General features: G+C 47.5%; 19 protein-coding genes across 19 annotated transcripts; 9 read left to right on the top strand and 10 right to left on the bottom strand.

The window, feature by feature from the left end:
* Positions 1 to 65: 65 nt before the first annotated feature.
* OGAPHI_005690 (uncharacterized protein) lies at positions 66 to 2,792 on the bottom strand (the record flags this gene model as incomplete). Its single annotated transcript, XM_046206898.1, has 1 exon — positions 66 to 2,792. The coding sequence occupies one exon, from the start codon at positions 2,790 to 2,792 to the stop codon at positions 66 to 68; it is 2,727 nt and encodes a 908-aa protein (XP_046059527.1).
* OGAPHI_005691 (uncharacterized protein) lies at positions 181 to 684 on the top strand (the record flags this gene model as incomplete). Its single annotated transcript, XM_046206899.1, has 1 exon — positions 181 to 684. The coding sequence occupies one exon, from the start codon at positions 181 to 183 to the stop codon at positions 682 to 684; it is 504 nt and encodes a 167-aa protein (XP_046059528.1).
* OGAPHI_005692 (uncharacterized protein) lies at positions 799 to 1,137 on the top strand (the record flags this gene model as incomplete). Its single annotated transcript, XM_046206900.1, has 1 exon — positions 799 to 1,137. One exon carries the CDS (start codon positions 799 to 801, stop codon positions 1,135 to 1,137), a length of 339 nt encoding a protein of 112 aa, XP_046059529.1.
* A 350-nt stretch (positions 2,793 to 3,142) lies between the features above and the next one.
* On the top strand, positions 3,143 to 4,336 carry OGAPHI_005693 (uncharacterized protein; the record flags this gene model as incomplete). Its single annotated transcript, XM_046206901.1, has 2 exons — positions 3,143 to 3,149; positions 3,504 to 4,336. The coding sequence occupies 2 exons, from the start codon at positions 3,143 to 3,145 to the stop codon at positions 4,334 to 4,336; spliced, it is 840 nt and encodes a 279-aa protein (XP_046059530.1).
* Positions 3,335 to 5,146, bottom strand: OGAPHI_005694 (uncharacterized protein; the record flags this gene model as incomplete). The annotated part of the gene is made up of 1 exon (XM_046206902.1): positions 3,335 to 5,146. The coding sequence occupies one exon, from the start codon at positions 5,144 to 5,146 to the stop codon at positions 3,335 to 3,337; it is 1,812 nt and encodes a 603-aa protein (XP_046059531.1).
* Positions 5,147 to 5,337: 191 nt separating this feature from the next.
* On the top strand, positions 5,338 to 6,638 carry OGAPHI_005695 (uncharacterized protein; the record flags this gene model as incomplete). The annotated part of the gene is made up of 2 exons (XM_046206903.1): positions 5,338 to 5,351; positions 5,459 to 6,638. 2 exons carry the CDS (start codon positions 5,338 to 5,340, stop codon positions 6,636 to 6,638), a joined length of 1,194 nt encoding a protein of 397 aa, XP_046059532.1.
* Positions 5,373 to 6,542, bottom strand: OGAPHI_005696 (uncharacterized protein; the record flags this gene model as incomplete). The annotated part of the gene is made up of 1 exon (XM_046206904.1): positions 5,373 to 6,542. One exon carries the CDS (start codon positions 6,540 to 6,542, stop codon positions 5,373 to 5,375), a length of 1,170 nt encoding a protein of 389 aa, XP_046059533.1.
* A 120-nt stretch (positions 6,639 to 6,758) lies between the features above and the next one.
* On the top strand, positions 6,759 to 8,009 carry OGAPHI_005697 (uncharacterized protein; the record flags this gene model as incomplete). The annotated part of the gene is made up of 1 exon (XM_046206905.1): positions 6,759 to 8,009. The coding sequence occupies one exon, from the start codon at positions 6,759 to 6,761 to the stop codon at positions 8,007 to 8,009; it is 1,251 nt and encodes a 416-aa protein (XP_046059534.1).
* Positions 6,954 to 9,112, bottom strand: OGAPHI_005698 (uncharacterized protein; the record flags this gene model as incomplete). Its single annotated transcript, XM_046206908.1, has 3 exons — positions 6,954 to 7,799; positions 8,190 to 8,826; positions 8,973 to 9,112. The coding sequence occupies 3 exons, from the start codon at positions 9,110 to 9,112 to the stop codon at positions 6,954 to 6,956; spliced, it is 1,623 nt and encodes a 540-aa protein (XP_046059535.1).
* OGAPHI_005699 (uncharacterized protein) lies at positions 8,124 to 9,047 on the top strand (the record flags this gene model as incomplete). The annotated part of the gene is made up of 1 exon (XM_046206909.1): positions 8,124 to 9,047. One exon carries the CDS (start codon positions 8,124 to 8,126, stop codon positions 9,045 to 9,047), a length of 924 nt encoding a protein of 307 aa, XP_046059536.1.
* Positions 9,113 to 9,323: 211 nt separating the features above from the next.
* Positions 9,324 to 10,202, top strand: OGAPHI_005700 (uncharacterized protein; the record flags this gene model as incomplete). Its single annotated transcript, XM_046206910.1, has 1 exon — positions 9,324 to 10,202. One exon carries the CDS (start codon positions 9,324 to 9,326, stop codon positions 10,200 to 10,202), a length of 879 nt encoding a protein of 292 aa, XP_046059537.1.
* Positions 10,203 to 11,213, bottom strand: OGAPHI_005701 (uncharacterized protein; the record flags this gene model as incomplete). Its single annotated transcript, XM_046206911.1, has 1 exon — positions 10,203 to 11,213. One exon carries the CDS (start codon positions 11,211 to 11,213, stop codon positions 10,203 to 10,205), a length of 1,011 nt encoding a protein of 336 aa, XP_046059538.1.
* A 133-nt stretch (positions 11,214 to 11,346) lies between these two features.
* OGAPHI_005702 (uncharacterized protein) lies at positions 11,347 to 11,901 on the bottom strand (the record flags this gene model as incomplete). Its single annotated transcript, XM_046206912.1, has 1 exon — positions 11,347 to 11,901. One exon carries the CDS (start codon positions 11,899 to 11,901, stop codon positions 11,347 to 11,349), a length of 555 nt encoding a protein of 184 aa, XP_046059539.1.
* A 118-nt stretch (positions 11,902 to 12,019) lies between these two features.
* OGAPHI_005703 (uncharacterized protein) lies at positions 12,020 to 12,804 on the bottom strand (the record flags this gene model as incomplete). The annotated part of the gene is made up of 2 exons (XM_046206913.1): positions 12,020 to 12,026; positions 12,110 to 12,804. The coding sequence occupies 2 exons, from the start codon at positions 12,802 to 12,804 to the stop codon at positions 12,020 to 12,022; spliced, it is 702 nt and encodes a 233-aa protein (XP_046059540.1).
* Positions 12,805 to 13,228: 424 nt separating this feature from the next.
* On the bottom strand, positions 13,229 to 13,567 carry OGAPHI_005704 (uncharacterized protein; the record flags this gene model as incomplete). Its single annotated transcript, XM_046206914.1, has 1 exon — positions 13,229 to 13,567. One exon carries the CDS (start codon positions 13,565 to 13,567, stop codon positions 13,229 to 13,231), a length of 339 nt encoding a protein of 112 aa, XP_046059541.1.
* A 213-nt stretch (positions 13,568 to 13,780) lies between these two features.
* OGAPHI_005705 (uncharacterized protein) lies at positions 13,781 to 14,749 on the top strand (the record flags this gene model as incomplete). The annotated part of the gene is made up of 1 exon (XM_046206915.1): positions 13,781 to 14,749. The coding sequence occupies one exon, from the start codon at positions 13,781 to 13,783 to the stop codon at positions 14,747 to 14,749; it is 969 nt and encodes a 322-aa protein (XP_046059542.1).
* Positions 14,750 to 14,780: 31 nt separating this feature from the next.
* On the top strand, positions 14,781 to 19,358 carry OGAPHI_005706 (uncharacterized protein; the record flags this gene model as incomplete). The annotated part of the gene is made up of 1 exon (XM_046206916.1): positions 14,781 to 19,358. One exon carries the CDS (start codon positions 14,781 to 14,783, stop codon positions 19,356 to 19,358), a length of 4,578 nt encoding a protein of 1,525 aa, XP_046059543.1.
* Positions 15,851 to 17,111, bottom strand: OGAPHI_005707 (uncharacterized protein; the record flags this gene model as incomplete). Its single annotated transcript, XM_046206917.1, has 3 exons — positions 15,851 to 16,487; positions 16,635 to 16,711; positions 17,058 to 17,111. The coding sequence occupies 3 exons, from the start codon at positions 17,109 to 17,111 to the stop codon at positions 15,851 to 15,853; spliced, it is 768 nt and encodes a 255-aa protein (XP_046059544.1).
* Positions 17,207 to 18,049, bottom strand: OGAPHI_005708 (uncharacterized protein; the record flags this gene model as incomplete). The annotated part of the gene is made up of 2 exons (XM_046206919.1): positions 17,207 to 17,479; positions 17,783 to 18,049. The coding sequence occupies 2 exons, from the start codon at positions 18,047 to 18,049 to the stop codon at positions 17,207 to 17,209; spliced, it is 540 nt and encodes a 179-aa protein (XP_046059545.1).
* Positions 19,359 to 19,739: the final 381 nt, after the last annotated feature.

Below are 19,739 nucleotides of genomic sequence, written 5' to 3' on the forward strand. Positions count from 1 at the left end.
ATATATCGAAAAAATAATAAAAGAGGGTAACACATGGGCTGATCTTTTTTCCGTGTTAGTGGTAGCTATAAAGTAAAAAGACCAGTCCGTTTCTTTCCCAATGGGTAAACGACCAATGTGGCCATAAATAGTCCGATACTAATTCCCAATGCAACCTGGATCATAACCATACCAAAACTGATGGACGATGTAGACGAATCGGTAGACGATGAGGTTCCATTCACCAGATTATTAGCACTGTCAACTCCAACAAGTAGAGATCCCTGCGAGGCGATTCCCGACGGCACTTGCACAAACACGGCAGGCAGCATGATCGACACCGTCATAAACGATCCTTTGGAAAAAATCTTGTTGAACGACTTGAGTAAACGGGTGTATGCGTTACTGACGAGCCCAATAATGAAGCATCCCAATGTAGCGTTGAATTCGGTTTGTAACTTGAAATGTAGACCTGAAAAGTACGTCACCACGTATCCAGACCCGGAGATAAACACCATGATCGGCAATTGGCTCCATGACGACTGGTTAATCAGTGCAAGACCGATGGTGAATAGCGGAACCAGCAGAATTCTCCATGCAGGCTGGACATTGGACGTGCAACTGGTATGGGAAACAGCCCCACGGTCGATCCATCCGTACAATGCTGCACCCAACGTGATTCCAAACGACATCATCAATGAGTAGATGAATGCGTAAAACATCCGAACACTGCCTGCCACCAAATTTCTGCTCTGCAGCTCCAACGAGCCACAGAGAATAATGTAGCCGGGGAGAATCAGTGCCAGCGAGCCTTGAACGATGGCCGCAAAGCAGAAAGTGTCACCGCCGTTGATCGATCCAATTGCCCGGCCAATGAAACTGGCCACGATACAGGAACTCACCTCGAACACCGAAGAGTACAGCACAGATCTCGGACTGATGAAGAATTGCAAAAAGCCAATCAGCAGACCAATTCCAAATGAGATCGGCATATCGATCCACGAGCCCCCGAATCCCCACGGAGTAACCATGGCCGACGAGAACGCGTACAGAAGCACACATATCCATTTGTTGAACCTTGGCTTTCTTCCAAGGATCTCGTCCAAATTTCCGCTTGCTTCCTCAACGCCAATACGGTCGTGCACAACGGCCTTGTAGATATCGTGGGTCTCATCCAGCTTTCCCAGGTCAAGTCCCTGAGCACACCGAACAAGCTTCATATCGGATGTGTGCGTTGCGGCATCACCGAACGACACAATCATACATCCTGGGAAATAGATGAACGAGCCATCTATCTCGAGAACACGCGCCGTCATCGACATGTACTCCTCCAACCGGTGTGTTGGTGCCCCATATAACATAAAGGCCTTGCAAAGAGTCAGAATAAACCGCTGCCGCTGCAAAACATCGGCAATGTGAACAGTGATCCGTGCTCTCTGCTCGCTCTTGAACTTTCTCTTGAGCTTCTTGCGCTTCTGCGACTTGAAGTTGCTTTCGAAACCGGCCATCATATGGGCCTTCTTCTTCTCCTGCTGTTTAGGTTTCGCAAACGAGGGCATATCGATTCTATCCCCGTTAGCCTGTTTCGGCTCTTCTTTCTTCGACCCTTTAAACATGTGAGACAACGATGAGGCGGATCTGGATCCTCGTTTGTGTTTGTGTAGAAAGTTGTCGCCAAATCCTTTGGGCCGCAGAGACTCTGTTGGAAGCGAGCTCATCGACGGACTGCTCAAACTGTAAGTATCGTCTGTCTGGACTTTTCTGAGCTTGTTCTCAAGACCGTCCAGACTCAACCGCGTCTCCATATCAGAGTACTCGCTTCTTGGTGTCTGTGCTCCTGAATGTTCCGACGGCGCATAGGCTGATGAGTTGTGAGGGTTGTACAATGCTAGTAAACTGGAAACAACACCTTTTCTCACCCGACGTGGACGATCGACAATCGACTCTGCCGGGTCGAACTGAGCGTAATCGTCGTTGTTGAGGTCGTCAAAGTCGCCAATAACGATCTCCGGATTAGGGGCCATGAACACCCCGCTATTGTTTGGATGCAAAGTGGACGCGGACGATAGGTACTCCTCGCGACCGTCCCTGAAATGCTGGTTGACCAGACCGTTTGCCTCGAACTTGAGCTGGTCTGCATCGAATGTCTTTAGTGGGATATCGTTGCCTATTTTCTCCTCCTCGTCTTCTTCACGTTCCGGCGACGATCTCGTGGCTCCGGGAGTCAACCCCCCTCCCATCTGAGGACCATGTCCACCAAAGATACGCGAGATCAACGTGTCTGTACGTTTCCGGCGCGGCGAGCCTTTCTGGGATTGATCGTCTGTGGGATTCAGAGAAATGCTTCTCTTGATGCGCGTTTTCGACGAAGTGGGAGAGCCCTGGGCTCGCGAAGGAGGAGCTTGCTCTGACTCTTCCTGGGACGAGAGATCTTCATCCGTAGAGACGTCTTCAGACGAGTCCTCGTCAAATGCAACTGTGGGGGGATTCTTGGGACGCTGGACAGGCGTGGGCGACTGGATATCCTTTGTATCGCGGTAAAAGTCCTGGTCAAAATCTTCATCTATCTCTCTTCGAAGATCGTCTGGTTCCGATTTACCTGAGTCCGGCGACTTATCTTTAGGCGAAACCACTGGGGGATTATTGAATGTTGGAAACAAAGGCCCAACGTCCTCGTTTTCTGTTTCATCATCCTCTAATATGGGCATGTCATTCATGGGGGTGCCTACATATTGGCCTCTGTGTTCTTCAGAAATGCTTCTAGCAGAGCCCGATTTGCTCTGTTTCTTGGATTTTCCAAATGAGGGCAACATGATTAGTACAAATGCAATGAGCTAGAACGCAGATTATATCAAAATTGAGCAAACTTAACAGTTCTTCATCCCCTGAGAATCAAATAAATTATTTTTATCCGTTTCCTTAGTTCGCTTAGGAACGCGCAATCCTACACCGCCTCGAATCAAACATATAAATCAACTTATTAGCAATATACAGGAAGATATGAATAAAGAAGAGCCCCCAAACTGTTGAACCATTAATCATTAAGTGCACCAGAAAACATTTCTATCATATAAGGCCAAACAATGACAAAATGCTAATAAATGAATTGAATGTACAACGATCACAAACTTTGTTGATAATCAAAAATCGGTCCAGCGCACAAATGAATAGTATATCGAATTTTTCCCGCTTTGTGGAATGTGAATAAAGGACCATGAGAAATGTTGTCCCTTGAAGTTGTCTAATTTTCTGTATTCTTTTTAGATTTTCTTCACAAAGCAATCGGACTAAATAAAATCAGACATACCTGTGTTTCTCGTCTCCTGCTTTTATTTTCTCATCCTCCTTTATAAACTTACCACCATTGAGATGATGAAGATGATGCCGATGCAGCGGAGCTACCGTAGTTGTTGTATCCTCCTCCGCTTCCATAACTGTTGTTGTATCCCCCTCCGTAATTTGATCTGCCTCCGTAACCGTTACCGTAGCCACCGGAGCTTCCTCCGCCGCCGTACTTTCTGAAGTCTCTGGTTTGGTTTCTTCCACCTCTTCCACGGCCTCTGCCCATAGAGTTCTCTCTGGCAATGACAGTCAAGAAGTCTGGAACCTCTTGGTTGGCCTCGCTCAAGATCTCAATAAGATCCTTCACAACATTCTTGTTACCTCTGTTGACGAATGCAGTAGCAACACCAGTGTTTCCTGCTCTTCCAGTTCTACCAATACGGTGAACGTAGTCGTCAATGTCATTTGGCAAATCGTAATTGATGACGTGGGTCACGTTTGGAATGTCCAAACCTCTGGCAGCAACAGCAGTGGCAACCAAAATCGGCGTTCTTCCGCTTCTGAAGCTCTCCAAAGCTCTCTCTCTCTCGTATTGGGATCTGTCACCGTGAATCGAGGTAGCAGGGAAGTCCTGGTTGATCAAGAAGTCAGACAAGATGTCAGCCATCTTCTTGGTTTCGACGAAAATCAGAGTCAGTCCGTTGGACATAGTTTCTTCAGTAGCTGTGAGGATATCAAGCAAACTAGACTTCTTTTCGTCATCTTCAACGTAGAGAATTCTCTGAGTGATGTTCTCGGAAGTAGATCCAACTCTACCCACCGACAAGAAGATATAGTTGTGCAAAAAGTCCTTGGCCATCATTTGAATTTCCTTAGGGAAGGTGGCAGAGAACATCAATGTTTGTCTTTCAGCTGGAGGTGGCATGTCACAACCTTGGATGATGTTTCTGATCTGGATCTCGAATCCCATGTCCAACATTCTGTCGGCCTCATCGAGAACAAGATATTTGATGTTTTTGAGAGATATTTTGCCTCTCTCCAAAAGATCGTTCAATCTTCCTGGAGTGGCGACTAAAAGATCACAACCTTGTTTAAGTTGTTCCATCTGGGCGTACACCTCGGAACCACCGTAAACAACAACTGGTCTGACCCAGGATCTGTAGGCGAATTTTCTGGCCTCCTCGTAAATTTGAGAGACCAACTCTCTTGTTGGGGCAAGAACCAAGGCGGTTGGATGAGCCTTTCTTCTATCGAAGGTGTTCTCTGCTTGAGAGTTTTGCACAGGACCGTGTTTGTAAGACTCGGACAAGACAGGGAACAAGAATCCACCAGTCTTACCGGAACCGGTCTGAGCACAGGCCATCAAATCTCTACCATTTGCCACAATAGGAACGGAATATTTTTGAACTGGGGTTGGCTTGTTGAATCTTGCCAGCTTGATATTTTCAACTAACAGTGGATCCAATGGAGGCGAAGTGAACTCGGAAATTGGCTCAGGAACATCCTCTCCAGAAGCCTCAACTGGGATCTCATCGTAGTTGTCGAAGTTGATACCGGAAGATTGGAATTGCGCGTCACCTGGCTTGCCATAAAGTTCCAACTCAAGCCTCTCATTGTGTTCTGCTGGCTTGTGTTCACCGTCAGTCCACGAACCCAGACCTGGTTGGAATCTAGAACCGTGTCCTCCTCTACCTCCTCTGTGGGAATCGTTGCCTCTGCCGAAACCTGAGCCTCCAAATGCTCTGTTTCCTCCTCCTGAGCCTCTATTGAAGCCTCCTCTCGATGAAAATCCTCCTCTTCCTGAGAAACCGCCTCTGCTGGACGAATTTCCCGTGTCTCTTGGAACGTAATCTCCTCTTGATCTGTGTGGCGGGACGTATGCCATGTTTAATTTATCTATAAAGAAATTTATTAGTCTTGTGGGAACACTAACCTTTTTATTCTTTTAGGTCTCACGTTGCTTTTCGCTAGCGAAGGAAAAAAAAATTTTCACTAGGGATACTGAAAAAAACGGGTGGAAAAACCAGATATGAGTTACCCGGCTGTGTTCGGTGATTTACTCAAGTTTGAAGGAAGATGATATCACTAGTGTATAACAACTATCTATACAATTAGTTCTCAAGGTCCTTCTTGAGGGTGCCCAAGAAAGCGTGCTTCTCAGCTGGGGTCTGGAATCTACCCTTACCGAACTTGGAAGCAGTGTCAATCCACTTGAGGTTGACGGCCTCCAAAGCTCTTCTGTTGGTTGGGTTGTAAAGAGACTTTCTCAAAGTGATAACTCTCTTAACTGGACCTGGAATGGAACCCTTCAACAACAAGAAATCGTTGTTGACAGCACCGTATCTGACGAAACCACCCATTGGGGTGATGGTCTTCTTGGATCTGTCGAACTCGGTGGATCCAGAACCTTCGTCACCGGCCTTTCCAACTCTGTAAACCTTGTGGTTAATAGAGGTTCTGTGGTGGTAACCTCTTTGACCAGCTCTGGCAACAGTCCATTGGACGTGGGATGGATGCCAAGCACCAATACAAGCAACCTTTCTGGTACCTCTGTGGGTCTTTCTTGGAAGCTTCTTGGTACCCCATCTGTGAGTAACACCCTCGAAACCGTGACCCTTGGTAACGGCAATGACGTCGATCATCTCGTTTTGCTCAAAGACAGAGTCAACAGAGACGGTCTTCTCGAAGTGCTCCTTAGCCCAGTTAACCTTGTCGGAAACAGAACCACCGTTGATTTGAATCTCAGCCAAGTGAGCCTTCTTTTGGGACAATGGGGTCTTTCTGATTTGGGTGTGGACAAGAACTCTCACAACGGAACAGTACTTGGTGATTCTAGCAAGCTCCTTCTCGATCTCAGTAGCGTTGTTAGCGTACTTCTCGGAGTATTTGGTGAAAGCTCTCTTCTTAGACTTGTACCAGTTCTTGTAGAATCTTCTCTTGATTTCGTCAGAAAGGTGCTCAGCCCAGACGGTGGTCAAGGATCTAAGACCTCTTGGGGTCTCGACGTAACCAACAACACCGACAACAACAAGCTCTGGAGTGTCGACGACGGTAGCAGCCTCGACGATCTCTCTCTTGTGCATCTTAGAACCTGGTCTGTCCAAGTCTCTGACGATGGTGGTCATACCAGCCTTGTAACCAAGGAAAGCAGTCAAAGCAACTGGCTTAGACTTGACATCCTTAGGGAAAGCCTTACATCTACCTCTTTGCTTGACAGCTCTCTTTCTTGGGAGGAAACCCAGGGATCCGTGTCTTGGTTCTTCGTACTTTCTGTGCGACATTGTATTAGTGAAAAGTTAATGGGGAGAAAATTTTTGTTCGAGCTTGTGAAAAATTTGGGTGAAAAAAAAAAAGAGTGGTGGTGTTTGACCGGGTAACTTGGACCGGTTGGGAGCCATCGTTAAATTTCTGATTTTTCTGGTCAGCGTTCCCAATTTGGCAACGCGGTAATTGCACAAAAAATTTTCACGATCTCTACCAAACTTGACTGACTCACCATGTTTAGAAGCTTTACCAAGTTGGCCTCGCCAATGGCCAGATGGACGTCGATCAGAATGTCGTCTACCAAGACGCTTGACCGGGCCACGTTGACAATCAGAGATGGTCCTATTTTCAGTGGCTACTCTTTTGGAGCAGACAAAAATGTCAGTGGAGAAGCAGTTTTCACCACCTCTTTGGTTGGATATCCTGAATCAATGACTGATCCTTCGTATAGAGGACAGATCTTGGTGTTCACACAGCCTCTGATTGGTAACTATGGTGTCCCATCCGGAACTGCCAGAGATGAGTTCAACCTCCTCAAGTACTTCGAGTCGCCTCACATCCAGTGTATTGGAATTGTTGTTAGTGACGTTGCTTTGCAATACTCCCATTGGACTGCTGTTGAAAGTTTGAGTCAATGGTGTAAGCGTGAAGGAGTGGCAGCTATCACTGGTGTCGATACCAGAGAGCTGGTTTCGTATTTGAGAGAACAGGGTTCGAGTCTGGCCAAGCTGAGTATTGGCGAGACCTATGACGCAGATGAAGACGCTGCGTTTGACGATCCAAGTGCTGTCAACCTTGTGCACAAGGTGACAACCAAAGCTCCTTTCCATGTTTCTTCTCCTAACGCTAAATACCATGTTGCTGTTCTTGATTGCGGTGTCAAGGAAAATATCTTGCGGTCTCTGGTGTCTCGTGGAGCATCCATCACCGTTTTGCCTTATAACTACCCTGTGCAGAACATTGCCGACAAGTTCGACGGAGTTTTCATCTCGAACGGACCGGGAGACCCTACTCACTGCTCTGCTACCGTGGAAAACCTGAGACAGACTATGGACAAGTACCCAGAGCTTCCTATCTTTGGAATCTGTCTGGGTCACCAGCTGCTGGCTCTGGCCTCTGGTGCCAAGACCATCAAGCTCAAGTACGGAAACAGAGCACACAACATCCCAGCTTTGGACCTGGTCTCTGGAAAATGTCACATCACCTCCCAAAACCACGGATACGCAGTTGATGCCACCACATTGCACCCAGACTTCAAAGAGTACTTCATCAACCTGAACGATCTGTCCAACGAGGGAATGATCCACAAAACAAGACCGATTTTCTCTACACAGTTCCACCCAGAAGCCAAGGGTGGTCCATTGGACTCGTCCTACTTATTTGACAACTACTTTGAACTTCTCAAGGAGTACAAGAAGTCCACCAACAAATTGAACCCGGACGATTTGCTGATCGATATTTTGCCAAAAGAGCGGGTGATATGATTCAGCACATTAAATCGACACTTTTAATGAAGACGTATAGAAAATAGTCATTGTACACGTAATTTCATTGGTAACTAAAGGTTTTTAGCCAAGCTTTTTTTTTCCACACTTATAATGCACGTTCTTTTAACTAATGACGACGGTGCTCCCCACGACACCGCAAGTCCGTACGTGAAGTACCTGGTGGAAGCCATCGAGAAGCACACTAACTGGGACCTTACCATCTGTGTGCCCTCGATGCAAAAATCGTGGATCGGTAAGGCCCATTTTGCAGGTAAGACCATCACCGCTTCGTACGTTTACTCCGCAATCAACAAGCCAGAGGACAACTCGTTCCACGGCCCATTTGGAAGTCCAAATCCAGACTATGCAAACAACCCAGAATACAAGGAATGGTGTCTTCTGGATGGAACCCCTGCCACCTGCGCTGACATCGGAGTAAACTACATTGCAAAGAAACCGGTCGATCTCGTGATCAGCGGCCCGAACGTGGGAAGAAACTCCTCCGCATTGTACTCGCTTTCCAGTGGAACTATCGGCGGCGCAATGGAAGGTTTCCAGCACGGTAAAAAGTCTATCGCTATCTCCTACGCTTACGACACTGAATCTGCAAGTACTCCTGACAGACTGACAGAAGCCTCGTTGATTGCTGTCAAGCTTGTGGAAAAGCTTCTGAGTGTGTGGGACAAGCGGATCGACCTCTACACCGTCAATATTCCATTGACGGAAGAACTGAAGCTTGGATCCACCAAATGTGTGTTTGCCCCACTTTTGGAGAACAAGTGGACCAGATCGCTTTATACCCCGTCCAGCCATACTGAACAGAAGGAGTCACAGGATATCGTTGACCAGACCGTCACTCAGGGCCAGACGTTCCAATGGACTCCTGATTTCAACTCTGTTCACAAAAATCTGGGACCAGAAGACGTTCTGACCGACGCCAGGGCCCTGAAAAAGGGTTACATCAGCGTCACAGGACTGCGGGCCGCATTCGAAACTGTTCCTGAACTGAACTCGGGAGAGATAGATTTGAAGTAAGTTTTATTGTGTTGTTTTCTAACGTATAGCAATACAGTGGAAAGTAGCTCTAGCTCTGTATTCATTGGCTATCCGGCCTCTGCGTATGTCTACGAGCCATTGACAAAGTCTGTGAAGAACCATCTGGAAGATATTGAGTCTAGCAAACAGTTTGTATTTGCAGAGTACGAGGACTTGGACCACGAGAGAATGATGACGGATCCGAATTATATGGCCAATTCCTATATCTATCGAAAAGCACTGATCCGCAAACATTATCTGGCCAATACAATTGCAATGTACACTGCCAAGAACCCAGATAGTGTCCTCAAGAAAGCATTTCCGGAATCGTTTCAGTTGGAGCTGGATTATGCCGAGTTTCTAGACGACTCTTTAGACGAAAGCTACGATCTTCGACAAGAGCTCGAGGCCAACGAGTCAGAACTTCCCAACACGTACATCCTGAAACCAAGCATGAGCGACAAAGGTCAGGGTATCCGTGTTTTTCAGACCATTGACCAGTTGCAGGAGATCTTCAACTCTTTTGAAGAGTCCGAGGAAAACGAGGACGAAAACGCAGTCATTACGTCGCAGCTTCGGCATTTCATCGTTCAACGGTACATTGCTAATCCACTTCTGCTTAAAGAATACGAAAACAGAAAGTTTCACATCCGCACCTACGTGCTATGTGTGGGAAAACTAAAGGTGTTTGTCTACCAACGAATGCTTATGCTCTTCAGCGAACATCCTTACCATAATGACTATACTAATATCGAAGGTCATTTAACTAATACATGTCTCCAGGGAGATACCGACAAGTTGGTGGTTGTGGAACTGGCAGCAAGCGTTCTTCCAGAGGCGTCAAAAATTACAATTCGTGAGTCTATAAATTCGATTGTGAGCGAGCTATTCAAAGCTGCTTCCAACGAAAAAATCAACTTCCAACCATTACCCAATTGTTTCGAGATATTTGGTGTGGACTTCGTCGTGGATGACCAGCTAAACGTCAGTTTGCTCGAGGTGAACTCGTATCCCGACTTCAAGCAGACGGGAGATGATCTAAAGGGTCTGGTCGACGAGCTCCTGGACGGAGTTGTACAGAAAGCAGTGTCGCCGTTCTATGGCAAACAACCGGGAGACGTTGCCAATTTGGAGAAAGTGTTGGAACTCAACTGATCATTCCTCACTTTCCTCGCTCTCCTCGTAGTTTTCCTCGGCCATCTCTTTGCTCCACTTGTGGATATTATTCTTAATTCTGTTGGCCCTAATAAATCCATTGCGTATAGTTGTCAGAGACCTGATGAATTCCTCGTTTCTTTGCAGCGCTATCTGAATTAATTGGCGTGACTCTTCCGCGTCCTCGACTTTGCTGATTCCGAAATTGAAATCCCGTTTGTACGTAGGAAGCTGTAGAAATGGGTCCTTGATAAAGGCGTTCATCTTGTTCACATCCTGAGCCTCTCCGTTGGTATTCTCTGTCTCGTCCTCTTCTTGCGTGGCGTCCATGTCCTTGGCGGTGCCGTTTTCGTCTGTAGTTGCAAGTTGCTTGTCCAAGTCCAGATTATGGTCGTACGGTGGAAGCTTCAGGTTGTCGGCAAGCAGATCTTCCGGACAATCGCCAAGAAACACGCTCATCAGCTTGCTGAGCTGGATCACGTTGTCCTGCTCTTTTTCTATGAGACGAATCGTTTCCTCAGCGAGATCCTCCAGGTGCGTGCTTTTGTATATGTCGTTCAGACTCTTGCGCTGGGCAATGTCTGCGGGGTGTGTGATTGGAGCCAAGATCCCCGCCACATCGACAGAATCAAATAGCCCGTTCACGGAATCGAAGTCTGTTCTGTAGTTCTCCTCTTCGTCAACCTGGCCGAATTCCTCGTCAAGTTGGCGTTGGATGATATCGTCGACCGACTGAGTCTTGCTCCGTATCACAAGTCGCGCTCTTTTCTCACCGGTTTCTGGGTCCAGCTCGTCAACATTCACGAGACCCAAATCGTCTCTATGCGCATTCAATCTGGTGTAGTCAACTCCTTCTGAACTGTACAGAAGCTTGTTTCCCCTATTGGAGTAAATAGACACGTCTCCGTCCGGAGCCCCAAGAATCGAGTCCTTGGACGTAAATTCCGGTGAGTTCAGAACAGCAAGCTTGAATCGAAGCAGGTCCTGTTGAATCGCAACGCTGTTCTTCATGAATGGTGGGATGGTACTATACAAATTAAGAAAAAATATGAATTCCCGGCAGCCTTTAATTTGTCGCGAAAATATGATTAGGTAACCAAATATAAATATACTAGATACTAGGACTTTGGTCCATAGTATCTATTTAGTTTGGTGATGTTACAGAGTCTGGCTGTTCGCGAACCACAATTGTCTCGCAGTCCTGGGTGTCGTCTTCTGTTCCAGACATGCTTGTTCCTTCCTTTTTCTCGATTGGGGTCACATACGTGATGTTCTTCAGCTTGCTGATAAGATGAGCAGCTTGTTGGCTCTGTTTCGACAGATTCCATGTTTCTGCTTTGTCGAGGTTGTCGTTGCAAAACCGGATAATCTTGTTGATCATATCGAGACTCTCCTGAGCTAGAATCAGGACCTTGCCGTTGTGATCGTTGAGAATCTGGTCGCGAATAGACTTCTTGAACCAGTTGTTAGGCTGTTGATTGTTCTGCGACGTCTTGTTGCGGTATTTGAACAAATTGGCAAGCAGTTGCTGTGTGAGTGACTTAGAAGTGCGTTTTGGATTCTCCTTTGTCTGGTCGGGATACTCCACCGAGTCCTCGTAAATGGACTGTGTCTCTGCGTCAGAGTCAATTTCATCATCTGTTTCAGACATGTTTTGCTCCAGAGACATGGCCCAGTTAGCAGGAAGTTTCAAGAGCATCTCGCGCACGTTCGACCTGGCCGGCTCGGGCAGCGAGTTCGCAGACACCTTCGAAACAACGTTCACAATCTTCTTTACAGTGCCCACGATATCGTGCTTGAGCTGGTGAACAAACTCGTCAAACTCTGGGTTCGACATGCGGTCTTTTTCGTTGATAAGGCTCGCCAACGAAACTGTGCTGCTCGCCGTGGTAGATGGAGGCAGCGACGGAGCAGGAGTAGGCACAGAATTCTCCTCAGGACTGGCAGAACGCGCGCTCTTCTTCTCCTGTTCGGCACTCAGTGCATTAAGTAGGTTTTCAATACGTTCGCTCAGCTGCGTATTGCCAATCTTTAGAAAGTTGATCAGCATAGTCAGTCGCCGACGACTTTCAATGTTGAGATTCAGAACACTCAGCTCAGTCAGATCCTGTAAACCTTTCTGTGTGGAGATGGCCGACGAGATGGTCACCTGCTGGCGTAAATTGGAGTTCGCTCGAGCAAATCGGGGTTGAGTTGGCGGTGGTAGTCTGTTGCTCAGCTGAGATCCAGATGCAGATTTTTCAAGTCTCGGTCTTTTGTGTAATGTTCCTGTTTCTGTTTGAGTTTTCTCGTCAGAGACCTCATCTGAGCTCTGTTCGTACCTGGCCCGTTTCGTTTTCTCGTCTGCCAACAACACTATGTTGCTGGAAGTGTTGATGGTTTTTTCCAGCATGTAGTTGATGGGGTTTGAGATCAGAGGATGAGAAGCCATTTTGTCCAAGATTGTGGTCTTTGGCTGCTCAGAACCGTTCTTGAGTGCTCCAAGCGCCTCGGCAGCGATCAAAAGCTCAGGGGATCTGGTGTCGTCAGACTCATCTTCCTTATCAATTAATTCCCCGATTTTCAACGGCCTCGACCGCAAATGTGAACTATCATCAGACATGAAGAGAATTGAATAACTTAAAAGACTTTGTAAAGAACAAGTCTGAGTATTAATGAGCCTATGTGACTCTCAAGAAACTGGGGTAAATGATAATCAGCTAGTAATAACTTACCACCTAAAGAGTTTTCTTTTTTTTGTTGAGCGACGCGTCGATCGACCGATAAAGTGTGGAGAGAGCATATGAAACTAGTTAGCAATCGATCAAAATAACTACCTAATACGGATCTACACATGGTTTGCGGGAAAGGATTCCTTATTTGGGAATCATGAATGTGATTTTGTGTCGATATGTTGGGGAAAGCAGCTAATGAATAGGGGCACAGATGACCTATTGGTTGCTGTATTGACGGCTGCCTTGAACGGAGTGTCAATTTTGGGAAACCGATCAACCATATTTCGCGCATGTGACTTTCGCGTTTGGAAACTAGCTCTTGTGATAATGGCGACTCTTGACTTCAAGTTCTGCAGACCATTCGTCGATCTGATCCACCAGAACTGCAAGTTTCTGTACACGAGCCTCCAACGTGTCCAATTGGGGCTTGCTTCTATGTAACTCGCGGTCCAGAGCGCTGATATGAGCAGTGTCTGTCTCGAGACCGTCCAGGTACGTCTCTATTTCCTTGTACTTCAAAATCGCCGAATTATTGAGCGATTCCATCAGATTTAGTTGTGCTAATGTCGACTGCGTGTCAATCTCCAAAATGCGGCGCAAACATTCGTAGGAAGTTCGTATCAGCGTTCGCGAGTCGTTCGAACTGCTCATTCTATCGATAACTAATTGCACTAAAATACACAGCCCAATTACTCTATATTCGGAGAAACACCATGAGCTGCACAGCCCGGAAAAGTTTGGAAGCAGGCCAGCTAACCGCCAGAATTAACGGGCCACGAGGTTGGGTACAGCGGTTAGCAAACCGATAAATACGTTGGAATCGCCCGTTGGAGGATACTCAGACAATTTTAATCCCAATTTACGATGGTCAGAATCAACGCTTTGTGCTCCAATAAATACTGGGCTCTCTATGCCCTTGCGGCCCATATGGCTCAAACAGCCACAGTCAACGCAGTTTCCGTCCAATACCGGGCGCAGTCACTTGTTCCACAGATTGCGGGTGCCGAAGAGGGGCAGCACGCTTTCGTTCCGGCGCAAAGCGTGCTCTCGAAACGCGAAACAGAGCAGGAACTTGAGGTGGAGGCCGAGGAGTTCGAGGAAGAGGAAGTTGCCACCGAGGAGTACGTTGATGAGGAAGACATTGAGACTGTGAGTGAGTCTGTTGAGGCTCCAGAAGCCGAGGCGCTCGAGCAAGAAGAAGAGGCCGCATCCTCGGGTTCTAGCACGGAAGACGTTAAGGACATGATCGACTTGTATGTTACCATGGGGAAGGAGAAGTTTGCAGGGTTCCTTGCCACCTGTTCGCCAAACCACTTTAGAGAGGCGGTCAAGGCGTTGACCGCCGATGCCACGTCGAAAAAGGAGGTTGGTAGCATGGGACGTTTGAGTAGATTTTTGGAGACTACCGACGATTACCTCAAACACAACGCTGCCACCGATCTGTTCAGAAACACCTTCAAAGGTAAAGAGGACGTTGAGAAATTCAGACAATTAGAGAAAGCCGACAGCTACTGTGCGATGAACGAGGAGGAGTGCAACGAGGAGATCCAGTTCCAGCAACAGAACGTTGAGAACTCATCGTTTGCTAACGAGTACAAGTCGCAAGCCAGAAGAAGATCCAAGTTGATCCAACTGCTGTTGAAAGACGCTGAAGAAGGAAAAGATATGCCGGTGACCGCTGCCGAATTCCAATATAGAGAAGGAAACATCTTCCTTGATCAGGACGATAACGAGTACCGCGATCTTTCTGACGAGTGTGAGAGCGATGCCAGCCACTTGCACTCCAGATTATCAACACTTGTTGCATTCTTCATGGTGGTGCTACTTATTTAAGAACTATCGAGAGACATTTTATACAGTTTATATGGTGCAAAGATTTCAAGTTACGAAAATATTCTACTATATGGTTGAACCGGGAGTAGAGCTGTGTTTTCGGACCCCGCTGATATCGCCGACGTCTAATGCGCTGCGAGGCTGCTTTGTGGGGTCGGTATGGCTTATTTTCAGTGCGACTTTTGCCGTATTGATCTCACAACAGCTGTTTTTCGGGGGCGTTCTACCTTCCAAATGGATTGACAAATGGTCCATTTATCAGAGAAGCAAGCTCAACCTGGTACTTCTGTACTGTGCGTTGTATGTTTTTGTGTTTTTTCCTGCTGAAGGGATCTCCTCAGAGTCGTTGATCTACGTTTTACACTCAATTACACTGGTTCTGGTGACTTTGCTGCATGCCGTCGAGACTTCTCGGTTCCTTGTTCAGCCCGGCTCTCTGATGTTCTTCTGGCCAATCCAGACGATCCTGCTTGTGGCAATGAGTATCCAGCAGGATTTCAGCGAGCACAAACTCGTTCAGTTCACTGTTCCTCTGAACATCCTCTCGGTCTTGAGTTTCGGGATTTGCGTGGCAGAATACTGGAAGTTCCCTGTCTCGCCCAATTTGATCACCTACTGTCTGGACAACGACATAGAGACAGCACAGAACAACATCATCTCGGAAATCACGTTCTACTGGATGAACGACCTGATTATGACCGGATATCGCAAGCAAAGCTTGGATTACAGTGACTTGCCACCAGCTCCGGTGATAACAACCACGGTGTATGCGGCGCCAAAGTTGTCAGTGCAGTGGAAGAAGGAGCTCACTAGTCGCCGTCCGTCGCTGTTGATGGCCTTGATCAAAGCGTTTGGATACCCCGTGTTTGTGTCGTTGATCTACGACATGGCTAATAGCTTCGCGTCGTTCGTGCAACCGCAGCTCCTTAAACAACTCATCAAGTTCTTTGGCCGCGAAGACGACCCGCCAACCATCATTGGGTTTGCTATCGCTGTTGGAATGTTCTCCGTGTCGCTGTTCACCGCGTTGCTCTACAACCAGTATTTCATCAAGACCGTGGAAGCCTCTATGGGCACAAAGGCTGGTCTGATGAACCTGATCTACGAGAAGTCGATGAACCTGTCTCCAGAGAGTCGTATGACCAGATCCACCGGAGACATCATCAATCTGATGGCCGTGGACGTCAACAGACTGCAAGATCTGACTTCGTACGTACAAACTCTGTTCAGCGCACCAGTGAGACTGGTTCTGTGTCTGATCTCGCTCCATGCACTTCTTGGAAATGCCACATGGGCAGGAATTGCCACCATGGTGATCATGATGCCAATAAATGCGTACTTGGTTCGTTCGTTGAGAAAGTTCCACCGTGAACAAATGACACTCAAAGACGCACGGACCTCGCTGGTTGCCGAATTGTTCCAGAACGTCAAGTCCATCAAACTGTATGCGTGGGAACAACCGATGCTCAAACGTCTATCTGAGGCCAGAAACGACAAGGAGCTTGCCAATTTGAACAAGATCGGAATACTGTCTGCAGTTGTCAATTTTGCTTGGACCTGTGTTCCATTTTTTGTTTCATGCTCCACCTTTGCCATTTTCGCATACACTTCCAAGACGCCACTGACTCCAGAGATTGTGTTCCCAGCACTTTCTCTATTTGATCTGCTTTCGGACCCGATATTTGCCATTCCGGCTCTTATGACCGCCCTGATCGAGTCGGGTGTTTCTTTGAAGAGACTGACAGATTTCTTGCTCGCTGACGAGATCGACGATAGTTTGTTCGAAAGACTTCCAAAAAGACTCAATCCCGGAGAGACCGCCGTTCGTGTCGACAATTGCACTTTCCTCTGGTCCAAGCTGGACTTTAAATACCAGGACAACTACGACGAGGAACGTAGTTTAGACCAATCCAAGGTCGCACTGAAAAATGTCAATTTCACCGCTGGAAAAGGAAGCTTGACCTGTGTGGTTGGTCGTGTTGGTTCAGGAAAATCTACTTTCTTGCAATGTGTTCTTGGAGAACTATTCTCTGTTCCAACAGATCCGACTCTTCCAAAAAAGATTCAGGTCCACGGATCAATTGCCTATTGCTCCCAAGTCCCCTGGATCTTGAACGCATCCGTTAAAGATAACATTCTCTTTGGTCACAGATTCGAGCCCGATTTCTATGAGAAAACCATCGAGGCGTGCCAGTTGCTACCAGACCTGGAGATCCTCCCGGACGGTGACGAAACCATTGTCGGAGAAAAAGGTATCAGTCTTTCTGGAGGACAGAAAGCAAGACTCGCGTTGGCAAGAGCAGTTTACATGCGGGCAGACGTTTATTTGCTCGACGACGTGTTGAGCGCTGTCGATGTCCATGTTGGACAGAAGCTGATCAAAAACGTTCTGGGACGGAATGGTATTCTACATTCAAAAACAAAAATTCTTGCAACCAACAACATCAAGGTCCTTGATCAAGCAGAGAAGGTCTGTTTGATTTCCAACAACGAGATTTCCGAGTCCGGTTCGCTGGACCAGGTGGTAGCAGCCAAGAGCAAGTTGTTTGAACTTGTTAACGAATACGGCCAAAGTTCAGACGAGCAAGATTCCACTCCGTTGGTTGGATCCTCTTCGACATCTTTGGCTGAAATAGAGCAGGATATCGAGCAAGGAGGATTCGAGTACGCTGGAGTTGAGCCTGCGGACCTAGTGAAAGTCCAGTCCCGCAAGTCTGTTGGTGCAGCCAGCTTGCTACCGTTAGACCACAGACAATCGGTCACCAAGATCAACAGAAAGACCGCACAGAAGGAGGAAACGAAGGAAAAAGGACATGTGAGCATATCTGTTTATTCTAGCTACGCCCGTGCGTGCAGCTACGTCGGAATCTTCACCGTTTGTGGCCTAATTCTCCTGACTGTTGGACTGTCTGTTTCTGGTGACTATTGGCTAAAACACTGGGGAGAACAAAACGGAAAGAACGGCCAGAACACCAATGTCGGGATGTACGTTGGTGTTTATGCTCTGTTTGGAATTGGATCCGGCCTATTTACCTTGATCAGAGCCATGACCATGTGGAGCTGGTGTTCGATTCGGGCCTCCAAAAAACTACATAACGATATGGCCAGTGCTGTTTTGGCATCTCCGATGTCCTTCTTCGAAACCACCCCGCTTGGACGAGTCATCAACAGATTTAGCCAGGATATGGCCAAGATCGACTCTGCTCTTCCCCGTGTGTTTGCGGCCGTGTTCAACTCTGTGATCAAGACTACGTTCACTTTGGTTATTATCGGAACCACCATGCCTCCATTCTTACTCATTATCGCCTCGTTGTCGGTGGTGTATCTCTACTACCGGAAATACTACATCATCATCTCCAGAGACCTCAAGAGAATTGTTTCTGTTACAAAAAGTCCAATTTTTGCCCACATCCAGGAATCGCTCGCTGGAGCAGACACCATTCGTGCGTACGACCAAGAGGCCAAGTTTTTGCACCAGCATTGTGCCAATATCGACGAAAACCAGCTCTCTGCTTACTGTTTGAAATCTGTCAACAGATGGCTTGCTGCCAGACTCCAGTTTATTGGATCTGTGGTGATCTTCTCAGCTTCCGGTCTGGCTTTAATGTCTTTGCACAGTAGCCATCCAATGAGCGCAGGATTGCTGGGTCTGGTGATGAGCTACGCACTCAGAGTGACAAGCTCGTTAAGTTTCATCATCAAGAGATCGGTGGAAATCGAGTCTGATGTCGTTTGCTGTGAGCGCGTATTCGAATACTGCCGACTGGAACCAGAAGAGAAACTCAAGGACCCGTTGCCGCCACCAGCAGATTGGCCCCGGGCAGGTGCTATTGAGTACAAGAACTACGCTACTCGCTACAGAGCAAACCTCGACCCTATTCTCCGGAACATCAACCTGAGCATCCAACCGAGCGAAAAGATCGGCATTGTGGGCCGTACAGGCTCAGGTAAGTCGTCATTGATGCTGTCGCTGTTCCGCATTATCGAACCTATCGAAGGACATATAGAGGTGGACGGCATCAACACGAGCACGCTGAGTTTGCACGACGTGCGGAGCAACCTGGCGATCATCCCTCAGGACGCGCAATGCATCAACGGAACCGTGCGCTACAATCTGGATCCGCTGGGCGAACATACCGATGAGGAGATTTGGAAATGTCTCGAGCTGGCCGGACTTTCTGATCACGTGACCCGTATGGGGAAAGACCAAGAGAAAGAAAACGGACTGGACAGTTTGGTGAGCGAGAGCGGGATGAATTTGAGCGTGGGGCAGCGGCAGCTGATGTGTCTTGGTCGTGTGCTGCTGCGATCTCAGAAACTGCCGAATGGGGGTGGCCACCGGGTGAAGATCTTAGTTTTGGACGAGGCCACTTCGAGCGTTGACGCAGAAACCGACCGGATCATCCAGCAGACTATCCGGACTGAATTCAAAGATCTCACGATTCTCACCATTGCGCACCGCTTGGACACGATCATGGACAATGACCGGGTGCTTGTTTTGGAAAATGGAGAGATCAGGGAGTTTGCTAGTCCGCGGGCTTTGATGGAACAGCCAGAGTCACACTTTTACAAGCTGTGTGTGGACGGAGGGTACATAAAGAAAGAATGAAGCTGGAGCGCAATGACGTTATTTTTTCCGGACAGTCGTTAACCAGTGCATGAGGTCCGGAAAATCATGCGGCACGGTTCCCTAAAAAAGGCTTGAGGATTGTATGAAATTTTATTGTCCTGTTACCAAAAGAGTAGATTCTCTATACCAGCCAGCAATCGGGAGACTTTTTTATTGTTGCATGATAATGTCTGCAACCCCCCACTGAATACCCCGCTACGTGTCCATAGTGGAACGGAGCGGAGTCGCGTGGAGTTTGCTGGAGAAAAAGTTCAGCCTAGTGGTGTGCTGTTCAAAAACTTTTTCCGATAAACCAAGATAATCCGGGAGTCAGGATATAAAAAAAAGTGCGTTTCCAGTAGAAAACAAATATACTCCTCT

Source organism: Ogataea philodendri (genome assembly GCF_020536065.1).
Source record: "Ogataea philodendri strain CBS6075 chromosome Unknown scaffold3, whole genome shotgun sequence".
Classification (NCBI taxonomy): Eukaryota; Fungi; Ascomycota; class Pichiomycetes; order Pichiales; family Pichiaceae; genus Ogataea; species Ogataea philodendri.